Source organism: Macrobrachium nipponense, chromosome 44 (genome assembly GCF_015104395.2).
Source record: "Macrobrachium nipponense isolate FS-2020 chromosome 44, ASM1510439v2, whole genome shotgun sequence".
Taxonomy (NCBI): domain Eukaryota; kingdom Metazoa; phylum Arthropoda; class Malacostraca; order Decapoda; family Palaemonidae; genus Macrobrachium; species Macrobrachium nipponense.
This window is the reverse complement of record NC_087221.1, coordinates 44,715,592-44,732,576: the sequence shown is the minus strand read 5'-3', so window position 1 is coordinate 44,732,576 and position 16,985 is coordinate 44,715,592. Positions and strand designations below refer to the sequence as shown.

The 16,985-nt window shown below is 37.1% G+C and overlaps 2 protein-coding genes across 2 annotated transcripts; one reads left to right on the top strand and one right to left on the bottom strand.

The window, feature by feature from the left end:
* The first annotated feature begins 3,637 nt into the window (after window positions 1-3,637).
* On the top strand, window positions 3,638-5,971 carry LOC135203874 (uncharacterized transmembrane protein DDB_G0289901-like). Its single transcript, XM_064233820.1, has 2 exons — window positions 3,638-3,718; window positions 4,327-5,971. Exons 1-2 carry the CDS (start codon window positions 3,674-3,676, stop codon window positions 5,815-5,817), a joined length of 1,536 nt encoding a protein of 511 aa, XP_064089890.1. The 5' UTR covers window positions 3,638-3,673; the 3' UTR covers window positions 5,818-5,971.
* A 2,113-nt stretch (window positions 5,972-8,084) lies between these two features.
* LOC135203873 (pupal cuticle protein 36-like) lies at window positions 8,085-11,837 on the bottom strand. Its single transcript, XM_064233819.1, has 2 exons — window positions 11,796-11,837; window positions 8,085-9,027 (listed from the first exon to the last, which is right to left on the bottom strand). Exons 1-2 carry the CDS (start codon window positions 11,811-11,813, stop codon window positions 8,224-8,226), a joined length of 822 nt encoding a protein of 273 aa, XP_064089889.1. The 5' UTR covers window positions 11,814-11,837; the 3' UTR covers window positions 8,085-8,223.
* Window positions 11,838-16,985: the final 5,148 nt, after the last annotated feature.

Sequence of the window (16,985 nt, the reverse complement as noted above, 5' to 3'; positions counted from 1 at the left end):
CAAATTACATTCCAGCTAATTCACACGTCAAAACCCCTTGAATGCAAAAGTATTTTAACAAACCCAAAATAAACAATGAATCAGTGACAACACAAATATCCTAACAGAAAACGATGGCTATTACCGCAGCAGCGTCGTCATTCCGCTTATCTGGTTTTGATATTCCTGTATGAGTCACCAAAGTGAACGTAACGGGACATAAACTTCTGTGCCACGGACGCAAATGTATTGATAAATTACTGATCCTCTGCAACTGGCCAATATCTGTCGGTTACGAAAGGGGTTGAGGGATGTTTAAGCGAATAATACTTGAGAGTAAAAAGAGTTTTGTGATCTCATGTTTACAAAAGACGTCGTTTGCAATTTATGGCAACGACATTTGATTTGGCCGAGTTTATTGGCTTTGGAAGGGAATAATGTTCCTTTATATGCACTTGAGTACTGCAAGGAGGTACTCTCTAGTGAGTCATATGGATCTTTATTTGTTTTGTTTTTTTCCTGCTTGAGACACCATAAACAAAACCATTTCATATCATTTCATTTCATTAATATCATCGTCTTTAATCGAGAACAAAACATGCAGGGTAGGAGCAGAAATGATGGGAAAAGGGAAGAAGAAGAAGAAGAAGAAGAAGAAGAAGAAGAAGAAGAAGAAGAAGAAGAAGAAGAAGAAGAAGAAGCATAAACGATTGTTTAAGAAAATAAAATACTATATGTTATCGCAAGGGTCACCATAATATCTCACCCCGACCAAACACTTAACTCTTTTCGCCTGATTCCTATCATGATACTCCAGGCTCCTAATCCTAAGATTTTTAACCATGATAATCATTTCATGAGAATCATTTAAGACACTGAATCAGACGATTTTCCATCTTTAAACAAATATTACGAAGGAGATTTCAGCATCCGCAGAAGTAATGATCTTCGGAGACTTCGGTGAGGTGTAGAATTATGATGTATGTCCTGAGAGAGAGAGAGAGAGAGAGAGAGAGAGAGAGAGAGAGAGAGAGAGAGAGAGAGAGAAATGGGTAGTATTACTATAAAGTCTTATGAGATTATGTATGACCACTCGTAATACGTGGCTGTAATCTTTCAATTATTTGCATCTGAAAATCGCAGACATTCGCCACAACCTCTTGGTTTCGGTGACTAGTCGCAGTCGCAAAACATCGTATGTAGCCCAGGGTGACTTTCCGGTCTGTGAGAGTCGCTTAGCGTATTCCAAGAGGACATAAATGTCTTATGATATTCTTATATATCGAATAAATCTATCAGGAAGTTTGTCTCATATAAGGGGATAAGATAAAGCTGGCCCTTATTTCTCCCGCACCAAATCTCTCGCGGAAATCTTATCTTTCACTCGAGAGACCCTTTGAATATTCATATTTCGAGGAGAAAGACTGAGTATATATAAAATAAATCAATCAAAGGCTTCTGAGTAGCTATTTACCACCCGGGCATCGGCATCGCATTTGTTTTGGGTGAAAGTGTGATCCCTGTTCCAGATACTAGACAGGTTTCTTTTTATAGTGCTTTGGTCTTCAAGTTTAACTCCTTCCCCTTCTTAGGAAATGCAAGATGAGGACGTAAAGAAACAGTAGAAAGTATGTCTCTAGAGTCAAATATATTAAAGAAAGTCTTCAACCTTCTAATGCCTATCAGATACTTTTAGTGGAAAGGAAATAAACTTATCGTAACGTAACAGGCACAACATTCAACAAAATATGTCATAATCTCAGTATTTCTGCTATACCATTCAGCACGAAGTACTTCATAAAGAGGAGTTATATGCCAGCATCTCAGTGAAATCGAAGGAATGTTTAATTATTCACTGAAAAATATCGCTACCCGATCTGCTATGGCGCCAAAAACTCCGATTCGACAGGGACGAGGAAAAATCTTTCCGAATGCTATGTACCCACGTCTGCTCCCGGGAGGAGAAAATAAAGCGAAAGTGGTCGAACATCTTCCCATTCTGCTTGAAGGACGAGTTGGGAAGAGAGGAGGTCTGTGTCTAATGATATTTTTATGCATGGTGGGCCTGCCTCTCAACTTCAGCAGATACTATGTAAGCCGTTTTGGGGGTGTCTGAGAGAGGGCAAGCTTTTAATTATCTTCGGAATCTTCGGATTTTCATCATCTTCTTCTTTTTCTTCTTTTGAGAGAGAGAGAGAGAGAGAGAGTTAGTTCAGGATCCTTGGAGTTTCGTCTCCCCCAACCACGGACTCTTCATTCACAGCAATGAAGTTCTTTTTTTCGGAGAGAGAGAGAGAGAGAGAGAGAGAGAGAGAGAGAGAGAGAGAGAGAGAGAGAGAGATTATTCCCTGAATGAAGTTCTTTTTTCGGAGAGAGAGAGAAAAAGAGATTACAAACAGTAATGAAGTTCTTTTTGCGGAAAGAGAGAGAGAGAGAGAGAGAGAGAGAGAGAGAGAGAGAGAGAGAGAGAGAGAAAGTTATTTCTTTTAGCAGGGGTAACCTTTGTAGTGATAAATACTTTTATTTGTTATTTTATTGAGGAGCAAAGACAGTTTATGGAAAGAAAGACATTTTCAGTGAAAAAAATAATCTTTTGCAGAAAGGACAACGGGAATGTATTTCTTTAACTGAATGTAAATTTTACAGTGGAAATACAATTTTTTAGTCGGAAATACATTTTGAAGGGGAAATACATTGTTTAGGGGGAAATGTTTTTTTTGGATGGGAAGAAATTTTTAGTTGAAAGACTTTTTAGTAGGAAATAATTATATTTTTGGTAGGAAATACATTTTTGCGAGATTTTTTTTTTTTTTAAACTGGAAAGATATTCTAAGCCGAGAGGCATTTTTAACCGAAAGACTTTTTTTAGATGGAAATACGTTGATTAGTGATAAATGCATTGTTTTTAGTGAAAAATATATTGTGAAAAATACATTGTTTTTAGTGGGAAATACATTGTTTGGAGTAAAAAATACATAGGTTTTAGTGACAAATACATTGTTTTAGTGAAAAATACTTTGTTTTTAGTGAAAAATACATTATGTGGGAAATACAGTTTTAGTGGTAAAATACATTGTTTTGAGTGAAAATTAGTGAGAAAGATATCTTAATAGGAAAGACATTTTTAAAGCAGCAAAAAATTTTTTTTAAAAGCGAGAAATACAATACTCTTTTTGTCACTTATTCTTCTGGACGAAAAAAACATTGGCAATAAGCGAAAGTCTTTGCGAAAGGAGATTCAGATATATTGCCAATCTAGCGAAGGATTTTGTAGGATTCTGTAGGATTCTGTAGCTCCTTTTTGCCAACAAATTGATCGACCGATTAACTGCCTTATCTGGGAAAGCCTATTATAACCCAATATAGCGAAGGAGTCTGAAACTAATGAGTCTACCTGTCCAAGATAGGATCCCCTTTATCTTTGTAACGACCCATCCAAAACACGCCCGAGCAGCATTTGGCGGTTGGAAAGGAACCACATCACCAAATCCTTTTCGAAAAAGAAAGTTCAAGCAAAGGAGGAAAAAGAGGAGAAAGTGGTTAGACGTGTCTTTGTTTTGAGTGGGCTGAGGGAGGGGTGGGCGTAGGTGGGCTGAGGGATAGGTGGAGTCTAAAGGGACAGTGGGATATCGAGTGAGAGTGAGAGCAGGATGGAGGAGGAAGTATATATACGCATAGTTGCTTTACCATCTCCATGCCACAACGTGTTCTCGTCTCCGCCATGAAGCATATGGTGCTGGTGAGTGAGTGGGTTCCTCTGATTATAGTGCAGTACTTCTTTGATCACAGTGGTTCCTTTGGTTACAGTGATGCCTTTGATTAAAGCGCATTTTAGAATCAATGATGCAACTCAGAGTAATTTATTCGTAACGGGAATACTCAAACCACTGAATCGTTTACATTATTAATATTATTTTATTCTGGGAACGTTTTGTAATCATAGTGACATATTTATGTATTCATAGAACTGTTACCTTCAACATTAAGGAGCAATGTAGAACAAGGCAGAAGGAAGGAAACAAATGCAATAAATTCATTTTACAATAAATAATTAAATGAAATACTTATGATTAAAAATTAGGTTATCTATGTATCAACCAGTAATCTATAACTTTTGGTTGCTAAATTACTTCTAGATACGAATTTCAGTCCAAACCAAACGTGGGAACTTAATCTTCATATCATTATGACATGAACAGTTTTCACGCGGCATTTGACAAAACCATATTTATGAAATCATTTTTGGCAACACTGATTTCCTAATGTCTATAATCTTTTTTTGTAACAGCTCTTCAAAACTTGAAGTGGTGTTACGACTTTTTAATCTTTTTCCTTTTCCATTTTCAGTTTCTCGCATCTCTGCTGGTAGCAGCAGAATGTACTTACAATTATAGACCACCTGGTCCTGGGCAAGGTATTTCTGGTGGTTTCTTGAATGTGGTTCCTGGTGTGGGTCCAGCGGTATCTTCTGGCGTGGGCACTGGCCATTCTGGTGTCAGTACCAGTGGGGCGTCTGTATCCTCTGGTGTCAGCACTGGTGGAGCAATTGTATCCTCTGGTGTAAGTACTGGTGGAGCAATTATATCCTCTGGTATAAGTACTGGTGGAACATCTGTAGCCTCTTCTGGTGTGAGCACTGGAGGAGCAATTGTATCCTCTGGTGTAAGTACTGGTGGAGCAATTGCATCCTCTGGTATAAGTACTGGTGGAACATCTGTAGCCTCTTCTGGTGTGAGCACTGGTGGAGGAATTGTATCCTCTGGTGTAAGTACTGGTGGGGCATCTGTTTCCTCTGGTGTAAGTACAAGTGGCGCTTTATCAGGACACGGTGCAACCTCGTGTGCTGGTGGACAGGTTGCCCATAATGGCAGATGTGTAACACCTGAAGTCTCGCGCAATGTTTACGTTTTTTCTGCTGGTCAGCAGACCAGCTTGACAGGACCTCGCCCTAACATCCCAGCACCAAAGGTCGAACACAACGTCATCTTCGTACGTGTCCCAGAAAACGCTGGTGGCCAGGATCCCATTGTGGTGCCACCGCCCCAGCAGAAGAATATCGTTTACGTCCTGCAACAGGGAACCACCATAGGAGGGCGAAGGGTTATCAACGTTCCGGCTCCAGCCAAGACCCAGCCGGAAGTCTTCTTTGTTAACTATGGCGAAGGACAAAACCCAGTTTTGCCTGGTGGCATAGATCTTCAGACTGCTCTCAACAGCGCTGTCTCTCAAGGAGTAGGCCAGGTTGTTGGTGGTGGATCCCCAGCCGGATCAGGTAGTAGTGCTGTTGGCGGACCATTTGGTGGCATAACTGGGGGTGGATCAATTGCTGGAGCAGCTGGAGTGGGGTTACATGGAGCAGCTGGAGTGGTATCATCTGGTGGAACAGTTGGTGGGATATCACATGGAGCAGCTGGTGTGGGATCACAGGCTGGAGCAGTTGGCGTGGGATCACAGGCTGGAGCAGCTGGAGTGGTGTCACATGGATCAGCTGGTGTGGTTTCATCAGGTGGAGTAGCTGGTGTGGGATCACAGGCTGGAGCAACTGGAGTGGTATCACATGGAGCAGCTGGATTGGGATCACATGGAGCAGCTGGTGGTGGATCCACTGGAGGTCTCTATGGCAGTTCTCTTGGTGGCAACAGGAATTCCGCAGGGTCAGTCAGCAAAGCCATCCTCACCGGAACCTTCGGAGCCTCAGCGAGCAGGGCCAGTAATCCTGGAAGCTCTGGAACTTCAGCCAGTGGCGGTGGAGTCGCACCTGGGGTCATTAGACCTTCTTCCAGTGGCCAGGTCATTCCAGGGGCGGTGCCACCAACCCGCAAGGGACTTTATAATTAACCAGAAACGTTGTTGTCTTTTTGCATTCTTGTTCGTGTGAAGTTTTTCTTTTACCTCGTTGTTTTAATTTTGTATATTTTTTTTGTTAGAATCTGTTTTGGTAAAGTTATATGATTGTTAATTTTGTTAAATAAATTACATTGCATTGCCTAAAGATTATCATTATCATGAGGTTTTGTTACTTGTGCCTTGAGGTCATTTGATAACAACTGAAGCAAATGCTAATAAGTAGAGAATAGAGTTAATCTAAAGGATTAATACGTACAAAATAAAGTAGTAATACTGCTGCAAATATCCCTATTGCGGCGACCCCATATAAAAATGGGAACCAGCTGGGAAGAAGTAGAGTGGATCATAATTCTTTGATTTTTACTTCTGTAACAAAGGTCCGTTTTAGAAAAAACGTCAAGAGAGAAATAAACAGATTTCACCAACAGAAAGAGGGAAACATAATATACGAAGGATTTCTTAAACAGCAAAGTCTCTATTAAGCACTAAAGCCAGATTAATTGACGTTTGTGCAACTGCTCAATATTTTCTGGATAAATGATAACTTTCTTACATCAGTCATACAAACATGAAGTTAATCTAACAAAACAAAGGTACATATCGCTCGGGAATTTGTGTTCTTTGCTGCTTCTGTAGGTAACACGAAAATAAACACGAAAATGATAATATATTGACATGAAAAAATGTGAAAGCATGAAAATTAAGTTTATGAAGATAAACCCTTGTACATAATTCCTGTTAGATATGACGACAACAGATATATCAAGTTAATCTAGCATATAAATGCGTTCTGTAGGATTGCTAACGTTGACGATTTTATTCACTATAAACCTCGTTAAGTAATAAATCTCCTATAGTATCATAAAAGGACGAATACACATTTTTGTTGTTGATAAGAAGGTCTAAGTTGAACCTGCCGTTCAGTGAAAGATGCAGTTGGACTGGGCGTAAGGATTAACTGCAAGTGATTCGAATATTTAATTGAATCTCCAGAATGCATCAAGTAAGAAGTTTCTTCTGCTGTATCCAATTCTTCCTTGAGGCACAAATAAACAATCTGGATATGTGAATAAGAGGGAGTCACTGAAATCTTTGAGAATAGAATAGAAGCTCTGTTCACCTGGAGGGATCTTCATTTTCTTAATGCAGACCGAGTCATCATAAACTATTGTAATACTGGTACGAGAGGAATTATAATCCAACGTGAAAAATTCTTGGAAGATTTGGGCGCTGATGTATTCCAGGATTTCAGACTCTCTTGGGGAACTTAGCACAGTACTATCAGATTGGTATTGTAACATCATCCCTTAACAAAAACACTTCAAATGACGTTGCAATAAAAGTTGAATTGATTTTCCGTGGGGCGGGGTGGGGGAGGGGTTTGGGGTGAGGGCAAGTTTCATAATCGAGGTTAGAGTATAAAGATCACGGGCATGACATTGCCACTGTTGTGTAGGTAAGTCTTGGCAAACATTCCATTGTTTCACTGGATTCACGTAATCATGGGCCATGGGAGACCAATTTTGTCACAATTTCTACGTTACCAACACGGCATGTGCTGCTTCTTTTTCTCTTCTAAGTAAATCATAGACGACCTTTTGTTGTTGGTGTTGTAACAACAGGTTTTGATATTACCAATTTTTTTTCTGTAAGTTGAATGACTTGAGAGAACGTCGTGTCCTGGAGTGATTCTTACCAATGTATCTTTGTTTCTAATAGCAATTCATACACATAAACTAGTTAGGAATAATCTATTGCCTGTTTTTTTTTTTTTTTCTCAAAAGACAGATATTTTCGCTTGCTTCGGGAATAAACCTACAAACTACTTCGTTGTTGTTCTTCTCGTTGGGGGAGTAAGAAAGCCTAAAAAGGCCTTAAAAATGTGTTTCACACTGAGTTAAAGATACGAGAATTTTAGGATAGGATATTTATGATTCATTTATTAGATTGAAAATGCAGAAAATAAATTATGTGCATATTAAATAGTACAGACAAATTATTCTTAATAAAAATAGCGTATTTATTTTTATTTTCGTTGATGAAAAAACGCTCTTTTTTACCATAGATTTTACCACGCACCCCGAGCAAGCTGGAGGTCGGGTCACACCTTGGTGTCCTATTGTGGAGTCATTCACCTACCAATAGACACGTGGTCTGTAATAGGTGATTAAGAAAGCAATATACTTCAAGTAGCATAAAAGAAACAGATTGTTGCTGACAACGAAAAGAATAATAGGCCAGGATAATGACAGAGCCGGTAGTAATAGAATATATTTAATAAATATGAGTATAATATAGTATGTATCTATTTCTTCCTTTTTAGAAAAGGGATCTCTTGATTAGGAGTATGACTGACATTACGCAAGGAAGAAGACTAGCGTTCTATATTAAACCCACTTATGGAGCACTGTAAAGACCAGATGGTTTGGGGGAACCTCCGTGATATCCTCCACTTCCAGATCCTCCTCCACTTCCGAAGCCGCCGCCTCCTCCTCCGGAGAGCCCGCCTGTGAATCCACCACCTCCGAGGACCCCGCCGTCGTATCCTCCACCAATTCCGCCACCAATTCCGCCACCAATTCCGCCACCAACGACCTGGCCAACTCCCTCGACGGCGCTGTTGAGAGCTGTCTGGAGATCAATGCCTCCTGGAAGAGTCGGGTTCTGGCCTTTGCCGTAGTTGACGAAGAAGACCTCAGGCTGGCTCTTGGGTGGCGCCGGGAGGTTGATGACCTTGGGTCCGCTGATGTCGGTGGCCTTGTTGAGGACGTAGACGACGTTCTTCTGCAGGGGTGGAGGAATGACGATGGGCTCCTCGTCGTCGGCGCCTTCAGGAAGACGGACGAAAAGGATGTTTTGTTCGACCCTCGGAGGAGGGATGTTAGGCCTAGGGCCGACGGGACGGGGGACGTCGGGGACGGTGTAGAGATAAACCTGGCGCGATACTTGAGGGGTGACGCATCGTCCGTCGACGTGGAGGATCTGTCCTCCGCCGCAGGGACGTCCTCCTCCTCCTCCGCCGCCACCGCCGCCGCCAGAAGACCCGTAGGACCCGCCACCAAAGGATCCGCTACCACCGAAGCCAGATGATCCTCCCGAACCGAAACTAGAGCCAAAGGACCCTCCAGAGGATCCTTTGCCCGGCAGACCGTAAGTCGGAGCCAAGTCGCATTCTGCTGCCGCCAGCAGTGAGGCAATAATCTGAAAAAAAGAAGAAAGGAAAGAAGAGTCGATTAAAAAAGGAGATACAAAAAAGGTGGAAGAAGAAGTAGCGAGAAACGTGAAGAAATCATATGATGAAACGAAATATGGAGGGAACAGAAGAATGGATTTGAGAGGGAAAGTTTGGGAAGTAAAAAAAGAAAAAAAAGAAAAAAAAAGAAAACAGTAATGACAGTGACTAACATATAAATGGTGCCAATTTGGGTGATGACTCAGGTGCAAGTTAGCACGGTAACGACCACAAACATATTTAGTGCCTGACAAGCGTAAAGAAGTCGCCTTCGATAAATGTCTTTGGATCTAATAAAAGATACTTTTACGTTTTACCAAAATATACTCCATGATTAATAGCGAAGAGTAAAGGCTATCAGGAAAAAGACACGAATCTCAAAATAATTAGAGCAACATCGGCTGACTCATCATTTAGACTGTAAGCTTTGAGCAGGTGATCTTATGTTGAACACGAAGATCACCGCAGCATGGAGCAACGTCCGCATTTTTTTTTTTTGTCGGCGACACGTGGAGCGAAAAATAACTTAAACAAAAAGGGGCCCGTGTTATCAGTTTGCTTGAAAATGCACATTTTCTAAAGGCGAAGAACATTGCCAGATGTCGCAATTGCCTCTATATAAGTCACGGTTGAAATTCAAGCGAAAATTCTACTGTGTGGTTTCATGATATGATACGAGTCTCTCTCTCTCTCTCTCTCTCTCTCTCTCTCTCTCTCTCTCTCTCTCTCTCTCTCTCTAAGGTAAGGTAAGGTCTCTCTCTCTCTTTCATACACAGACACAGACGCACACGCACACACACATATATATATGTATATATATATATATATATATATATATATATATATGTATATATATATAATATATATATATATATATATATAGATATATATATATATATATATATATATATATATATATATATATATATATATATATATATATATATATGTATGTATTGTTTGTATATGCGTGCATGTTTGTGCATTAGTGAAAGAATGTACAGGAATACTCAAGGAGCTGGAACGACCGTGCATTCGAAATAATGGGTGCATTATATTTACATATCATATACTGTATACTACATGATATAACTGTATGCACGTATACTATAATAGTAGGTAGGTCTCTAGGTTCAGTCAGTCACTCACTCACTCCAATGGCTCTCGGGCCTCGTTGTGGCCCATTGCCATTAGGATCTTCACACACACACACACACACACGACGCGAAACCGGTCAACAATTCCATTACTTGATCTGAAGACACTCTCAGTATCTTCTTCTTGACCTGGTCAGTAGGTCATGATGAACAAGTATACTACAGAAGGTCCCGAATCGAAAATCATTTTCGAATTCTACTATCTCATCTTTGCAAGGTCGAAAGGTGAAGGAAATAGAAGACGCTCTTTCCGTCTCTTGTTTTGTTGGAAGTTTTACTTTTTAAATGTTTTTCCTTTTTTTTTTTTAAACAAGACTTTTACTTTTCTTTCGTTGTAATTTTCGTAACGCTCAGAAATGACGAGACAAGCGCTCTTCTTTCTCGAGGCGATGTTGTTTGTCATTCTTTGCAAGCAATTACAGAAATTTCTGTCTGTCTGTCTGTCTCTGTCTCCCTCTCATTTTCTGCTTGCAATATCAATTGACTCATTCTTCATGTATCAATATTGTCTGTCATTCTTTGCATGCAATTACAAAAACTTCCTCTTCTCTCTCTCTCTCTCTCTCTCTCTCTCTCTCATTTTTCTGCTTGCAATACCTCAAGCTTATCTCTCTCTCTCTATCTCTCTATGCTGCAGTACCTCAAGCTTATTTCTCTCTCTCTCTCTCTCTCTCTCTCTCTCTCTCTCTCTCTCTCTCTCTCTCTCTCTCTCATTTTTGCTTGCAGCACCTCAAGCTTAAGTGACTGAGAAAATTCCTGTCTATCTTATTTAGATCACTTCCTGTCACATTGATTCTGATGTCATGCGTTCCCATCTTCCTTTCACGATGACAAACTGGTACATATTTCGGAAAAAGTGACAGAGTGCTTGTACAGGTTTTGTATAGTGATGAATTTTTACATCTTTCGCACACATTTTCTTATGAATCCATCTTTTACACGTCTTTCATTCTATAGGGATTATTTTTGATATCTTTCACATACGAAGACTGACTTAGTTATCATGCATACAGGCTGATTGTTGTGTATATATCTGTCATCCACAGGAAATGACTTATACATCTTTCATCTACAGAAATTGTCTTATATACTTGAGTCAGTCCCAAGCTCGGATGAAACAAAAGTAGAGGTTTGGCTTCATAAAAGCCTTATGGTCTGGTGCAAGCGGCGAAGTATATTACAACTGGTAAAAGGGCAATTATAAATTCGACAGTCGATTTTATAACTGGTCGAAGGGAAATTACAGAATCACCGGTTTACTCTTCCAAATTTACCCTCCACGTCTTTCATTACTAGGTAAATTTCATGGGATTAATTTCCTTGCGTGTCTCTTTCGTGTGAGTATATTCTAGTGCAAAGGCCGACGGCACCGTCAAGCTAGTGCCTTTATCCAGCCCAAATCAAGTAGAGATAAGTAAAAGGTGGAGAATGAATATTACAGGAAATTAAAAAGCACGAAACTTGAATAGCTGATCTATCACTGTGACTTAAACTGAGAGTCTCAAATGTGTAAAAGAGAGGTTTGGAGACACTGCACTTGGAAAAAAAAACCCTTCAACAAACAGAGCACAAACACTCACCAGCGCTGTATGTTTCATCTTGGAGACGAAGAAGAAGCGATGTGACATATCGATGGTTAGGAAGCAATCTTTATATAGTGCTTCCACTCCCTCTTCCTCCTCCTCCTCCTCACCTCCCATTTCCACCCCGAGGGTTCGTCTTTCCCCTCCCAAACTCCTCCTTCTGATGGAGTAATACTCTTTCTCCTCCTCCTCCTCCTCCTCCTACTCCTCCTCCTCCTTGTATTTCTCACTTCTCACCCTCCAATCCAGAGCGAAAAATGCGTTCAAATTCTTAGAGTCACCTGACTGGCAATCGTCAGGGAATGTCTAAAATTCACTTTTCATGGGAGTATAACGTTTCCACAGGCGAAACAGATTCGCAGGTGGATAGTAAATTCAATGTTTGGATCTCAGAAAAGGAGAGCTGTTTCAAAAGCAAATCCTTACAATTACTACTTTCACTACTATTATTGTCACTGGTGAGATTTCACCTGTTTTCGATGAAACTGACCGATTCTGCACTATAAGATGCCTCTTAGATTCAGCCAAACAAATATTTTACTGAAATAGGTAGTTTTACTAGATGGAAAAAAAATGGACGAAATTATTTTTATTTTTCCATACAATTTTTTCTACAGTTCTTTACGAGCTCTAGAACATAAACGAGATTCAGTTTCGTAGGGGCTATAACATATAAGGCCAACCCGGTATCTTATGAGATTATTATCACTAAATAAGAAAACAATGACTATCATAATCCTAGCATTAACTATGATGGAAACCTTTGAAAATCCTTTACTTCAAGATGGAATATCTATGTGGTTTACAGATCCAGTTGATCACAAAATCTAAATACTCGCTCAATCGTGTGTTTATTAATGTCCAACTATCATGCCATGAAAATAATTTATTTATCTATTTATTTATTTATTTATTTATTTATTTATTTATTTATTTATTTATTTATTTATTTATTTATTTACTTATTTATTTATTTATTTATTTATTTATTTATTTATTTATTTATTTATTTATTTTTAGTGTCAGAAACTTGGATGACGTCTTGTCATATCTTGTTAGAAAATCTTGTCAATTCTTATAATTATTTCTCGTCAAATCTAGTCACAGATTTTATGTCACTCTCTTGCGAAAGTGACCAGTGCAATAAATATTTTATAACTCATAAAATTGTGCTTGGCTTCAAAATAACTCATCACAATTTGTTATTAGATGATTCACTAAAAGCTACAAAACACTAGTTTAATAGTAAACATAATGTGGAATTTTTTTCTTAATTGTTTTGGAGCGGATGAGAAATACGTCTCTAGATAGGAAATAGAGTCTACGAGTCGGAAATCAAGTTAATTAGTGACTGGAAATTGTGTTTAGCAACTGAAAAGTTTAAGAATTATATCATTACTTTGTTTTGCACTGGGAAATATGTGCCTGAAAATTGGAAAATGAAAAATTGAATGGAAAAACAAATCTGAGAACTGAACACTTTTATAACTCAGTGAATTGGAAAGTTCTAAAGACGGAGAAAGAGTTTCCGAATTTCTAGTACAAGACAAAATGTCTTTTGATATCCAACGCTTTTCGCCATTCTTCCTCTGCAGTTGGACGAAATGGATGATATCTCTTTACCGGTAAAACACAATTAAGCTAAGAAAATTAAATTTTTAGTCATCTCAGATAAGAGAAAAATAATCAATGAAAAGCTTTAAAAGTTCACACATATTAATCATTATATATATATAATATATATATATATATATATATATATATATATATATATATAATATATAATGATTAATATGTGTGAACTTTTAAAGCTTTTCATTGATTATATATATATATATATATATATATATATATATATATATATTATATAATTTATAATCAAAATTTCTCTGAATCTAAGTTTGATAAAAAAAAATATCCTTGAAATTACGGTTTTAAGTTAAGAATGATTTAAATGCAAGGCATCTGACTTGATATTTTGTTTTAACTTATGGTTTTTGAAATTCAAAATTTATTTTTAATTTAGGTTTATATATGTATATATATATGTATATATATAATATATATATATATATATACATATATATATACATATATATATGTATATATATATATATATATATATATATATATATATATATATCATATATATATGTATATATCTATATCTATATATATATATATATATATATATATATATATATATATATATAAATGAATTAAAAATAAATTTGAATTTCAAAACCATAAGTTAAAACTAAATATCAAGTCAGATGCCTTGAATTTAAATCATTCTTAATTTAAAACCGTAATTTCAAGGATATTTTTATTAAACTTAGATTCAGAGAAATTTTGATTAAAAAACCTTATGTCATTTTCGTATTGTTACAATGAACCTGTGTTCAAGATCAGTTGTCTTTCTTTTGTGATTCCACAGCAAACATTTAAACAGCTTTCTTCTCTTCTACTTCTTCTTCTTCTTCTTCTTCTACTCTTGCGATGATGTCGCTTTCGTGAAGAAAACCTGCAAAACTGGTTTAGCTTGGAGTCGACAACCAAATAAATTTTTTGTTAATGTGTTAGTAAGGTGAATTAAGTAGGCTCTGAGCAAGGGCGAACCGGTGAATTTGATTATATTCTTAAACCACTAATTATCTCTCTCTCTCTCTCTCTCTCTCTCTCTCTCTCTACTCTCCCTCCTCCTCTCTCTCTCTCTCTCTCTCTATATATATATATATATATATATATATATATATATATATATATATATATATATATATAGAGAGAGAGAGAGAGAGAGAGAGAGAGAGAGAGAGAGAGAGAGAGTAGAAGAAGATGAAGAAGAAGAAGAAGAAGAAGAAGAAGAGGAAGAAGAAGAAGAAAGCTGTTTAAATGTTTGACTTGATATTTTGTTTTAATTTATGGTTTTGAAATTCAAAATTTATTTTTAATTTAAGTTTTTAAGATTAACGTTCTTTGAATTGAAGGTTTTTTAAATTAAAATCTCTATTAATATGAGGTTTTCATTTAAAATTTCTTTGAATGTAAGGGTGTCCCTTGAATTTCTTTGAGTTTAAAGTTACAAATTTTACATTTTAAAGAAAATTTAAAGTTTGCCACTCAAATCTCTAACTGAATTACTCAATTCGTCCTGAAGAAACCGAGAAGGCCTGAGAGGAATGCACAGGCGAACGACTATTTAATTAACGTGGTTTGGCGTCACAACGGCTAGGGTCATCGACCCCGGAGTAACTCGGGGAACCAACAATATTCCCTTATTGATTTATTCCCAAATGAACTGGCGTTGTGACTAGACTGTAAGCTTATTTCTCTCTCTCTCTCTCTCTCTCTCTCTCTCTCTCTCTCTCTCTCTCTGTCAGATTAAAATCTATTGGTCAGTGAAATGATAGTATCTGAAAAGTTGAGATTCATAGGATCTGTAACTTCGTCAGAAGCTCTCTCTCTCTCTCTCTCTCTCTCTCTCTCTCTCTCTCTCTCTCTCTCTCAATGTCAGTTTAAAACCTATTAGTCAGTGAAATGATAGTATCAGAAGAGTTAAGATTCATAGTTTCTGTAACTTCTTCAGAATCTCTCTCTCTCTCTCTCTCTCTCTCTCTCTCTCTCTCTCTCTCTTACGAATCTCAATAGAAGGCCCTAAATTATGCGTGGTTGATTCACCTGACAAATAACCTGGCGTTGCGACACCAGGGCTTAGCTATTACAATTCGGCTCCGTCATTCAACTGATAAATGATAGTTCTGTGTCACCTTCTTGTCAGTCAGAGTGATTAGAGGAAAACCAAGACGGGGAGGGGAAGGGGGTAGGGGGTGGGTGAGGGAGCTGGGAATAGCAGGAGGAAAGAGGTCTGGATGGCGGTGTGGGGGGGGGGTGGGGGGGGAAGGGAGGGGAGAATTAGTTAATACTTGCGGCAATGACACGAATATTTAAAAAAAAAATAGAAATTCGTAAATTCGTCACTCTACATCCCCCACCCATCCCCCTCCCCTTAACGAACGACCAATTATAGCACGGGATGAATCGATATTTTCGATTTTACGGGAGTTATTAATTCCAATTTTTTTTTCATTTTATAATTTTGTGAATTGATATTTTTTCGATATTTACAGCAGCTATGCATTCCAATTTTGTTTTTATTTTATAATTTGGTGAATTGATATTTTTTTCGATATTTACAACAGTTTTGCATTTCTGTTTTTTTTTTTATAATATTGAGAATTTACCTTTTTTCGATATTTACAGCAGTTATGCATTCAAATTTTTTTTTTTCATTTTATAATTTTGTGAACTGATATTTTTCGATATTTACAACAGTTTTGCGTTTCAATTTTTTTTATTTTATAATTTTGTGAATTGATATTTTTTTCGATATTTACAGCATTTATGCATTCCAACTTTTTTTCATTTTATAATTTTGTGAATTGATATTTTTTTCGATATTTACAACAGTTATGCATTCCTATTTTTTTATTTTATAATTTTGCGAATTGACATTTTTTCGATATTTGCAGCAATTATGCATTCCAATTTTTTTCCTTAATTTTCTTTTTTATTTTTGCATTACGGAGTAAGGATGTTATTCGCTTTCTTGCAACGATCTTTGGTCGTGTGACTTCTTCTTCTTCTTCTTCTTCTTCTTCTTCTTCTTCTTCTTCTTCTTCTTCTTCTTCCATTTTCGTTCAATAATTTCCTGCGAAAGTTATTGAAAGGAATTCCACGGAAGTAAATGGAGAAAGGTGTCAGCAGTAATTTATTATAAATTTTTTTCTTTTAAATAAGAATTTGACAACGATGTGTAAATCCGCACTATATAAAAAATATTTCTTGCACGATTTTAAGGCATCTTATGAAAATGATTAACCAAGTTTGGGCAAATTTTTTGTATATATGTTATAAATAAATATTTAAGCATTCTTATGTAAATGTGCATATAAATATATGTATACGTATAGAATGTACATATATATATGATATATATACACTACAAATTTGTATATGTACATATATATATATATATATATATATATATATATATATAGTATATAATATATGTATATATTCGTATAACGTAAATATGAATTCTTAATTTTTGGAAGGTTAATCAGTACCCATTAGAATACCTGTTATTATATAATGATATACGCAAACACACACACACACACACACACA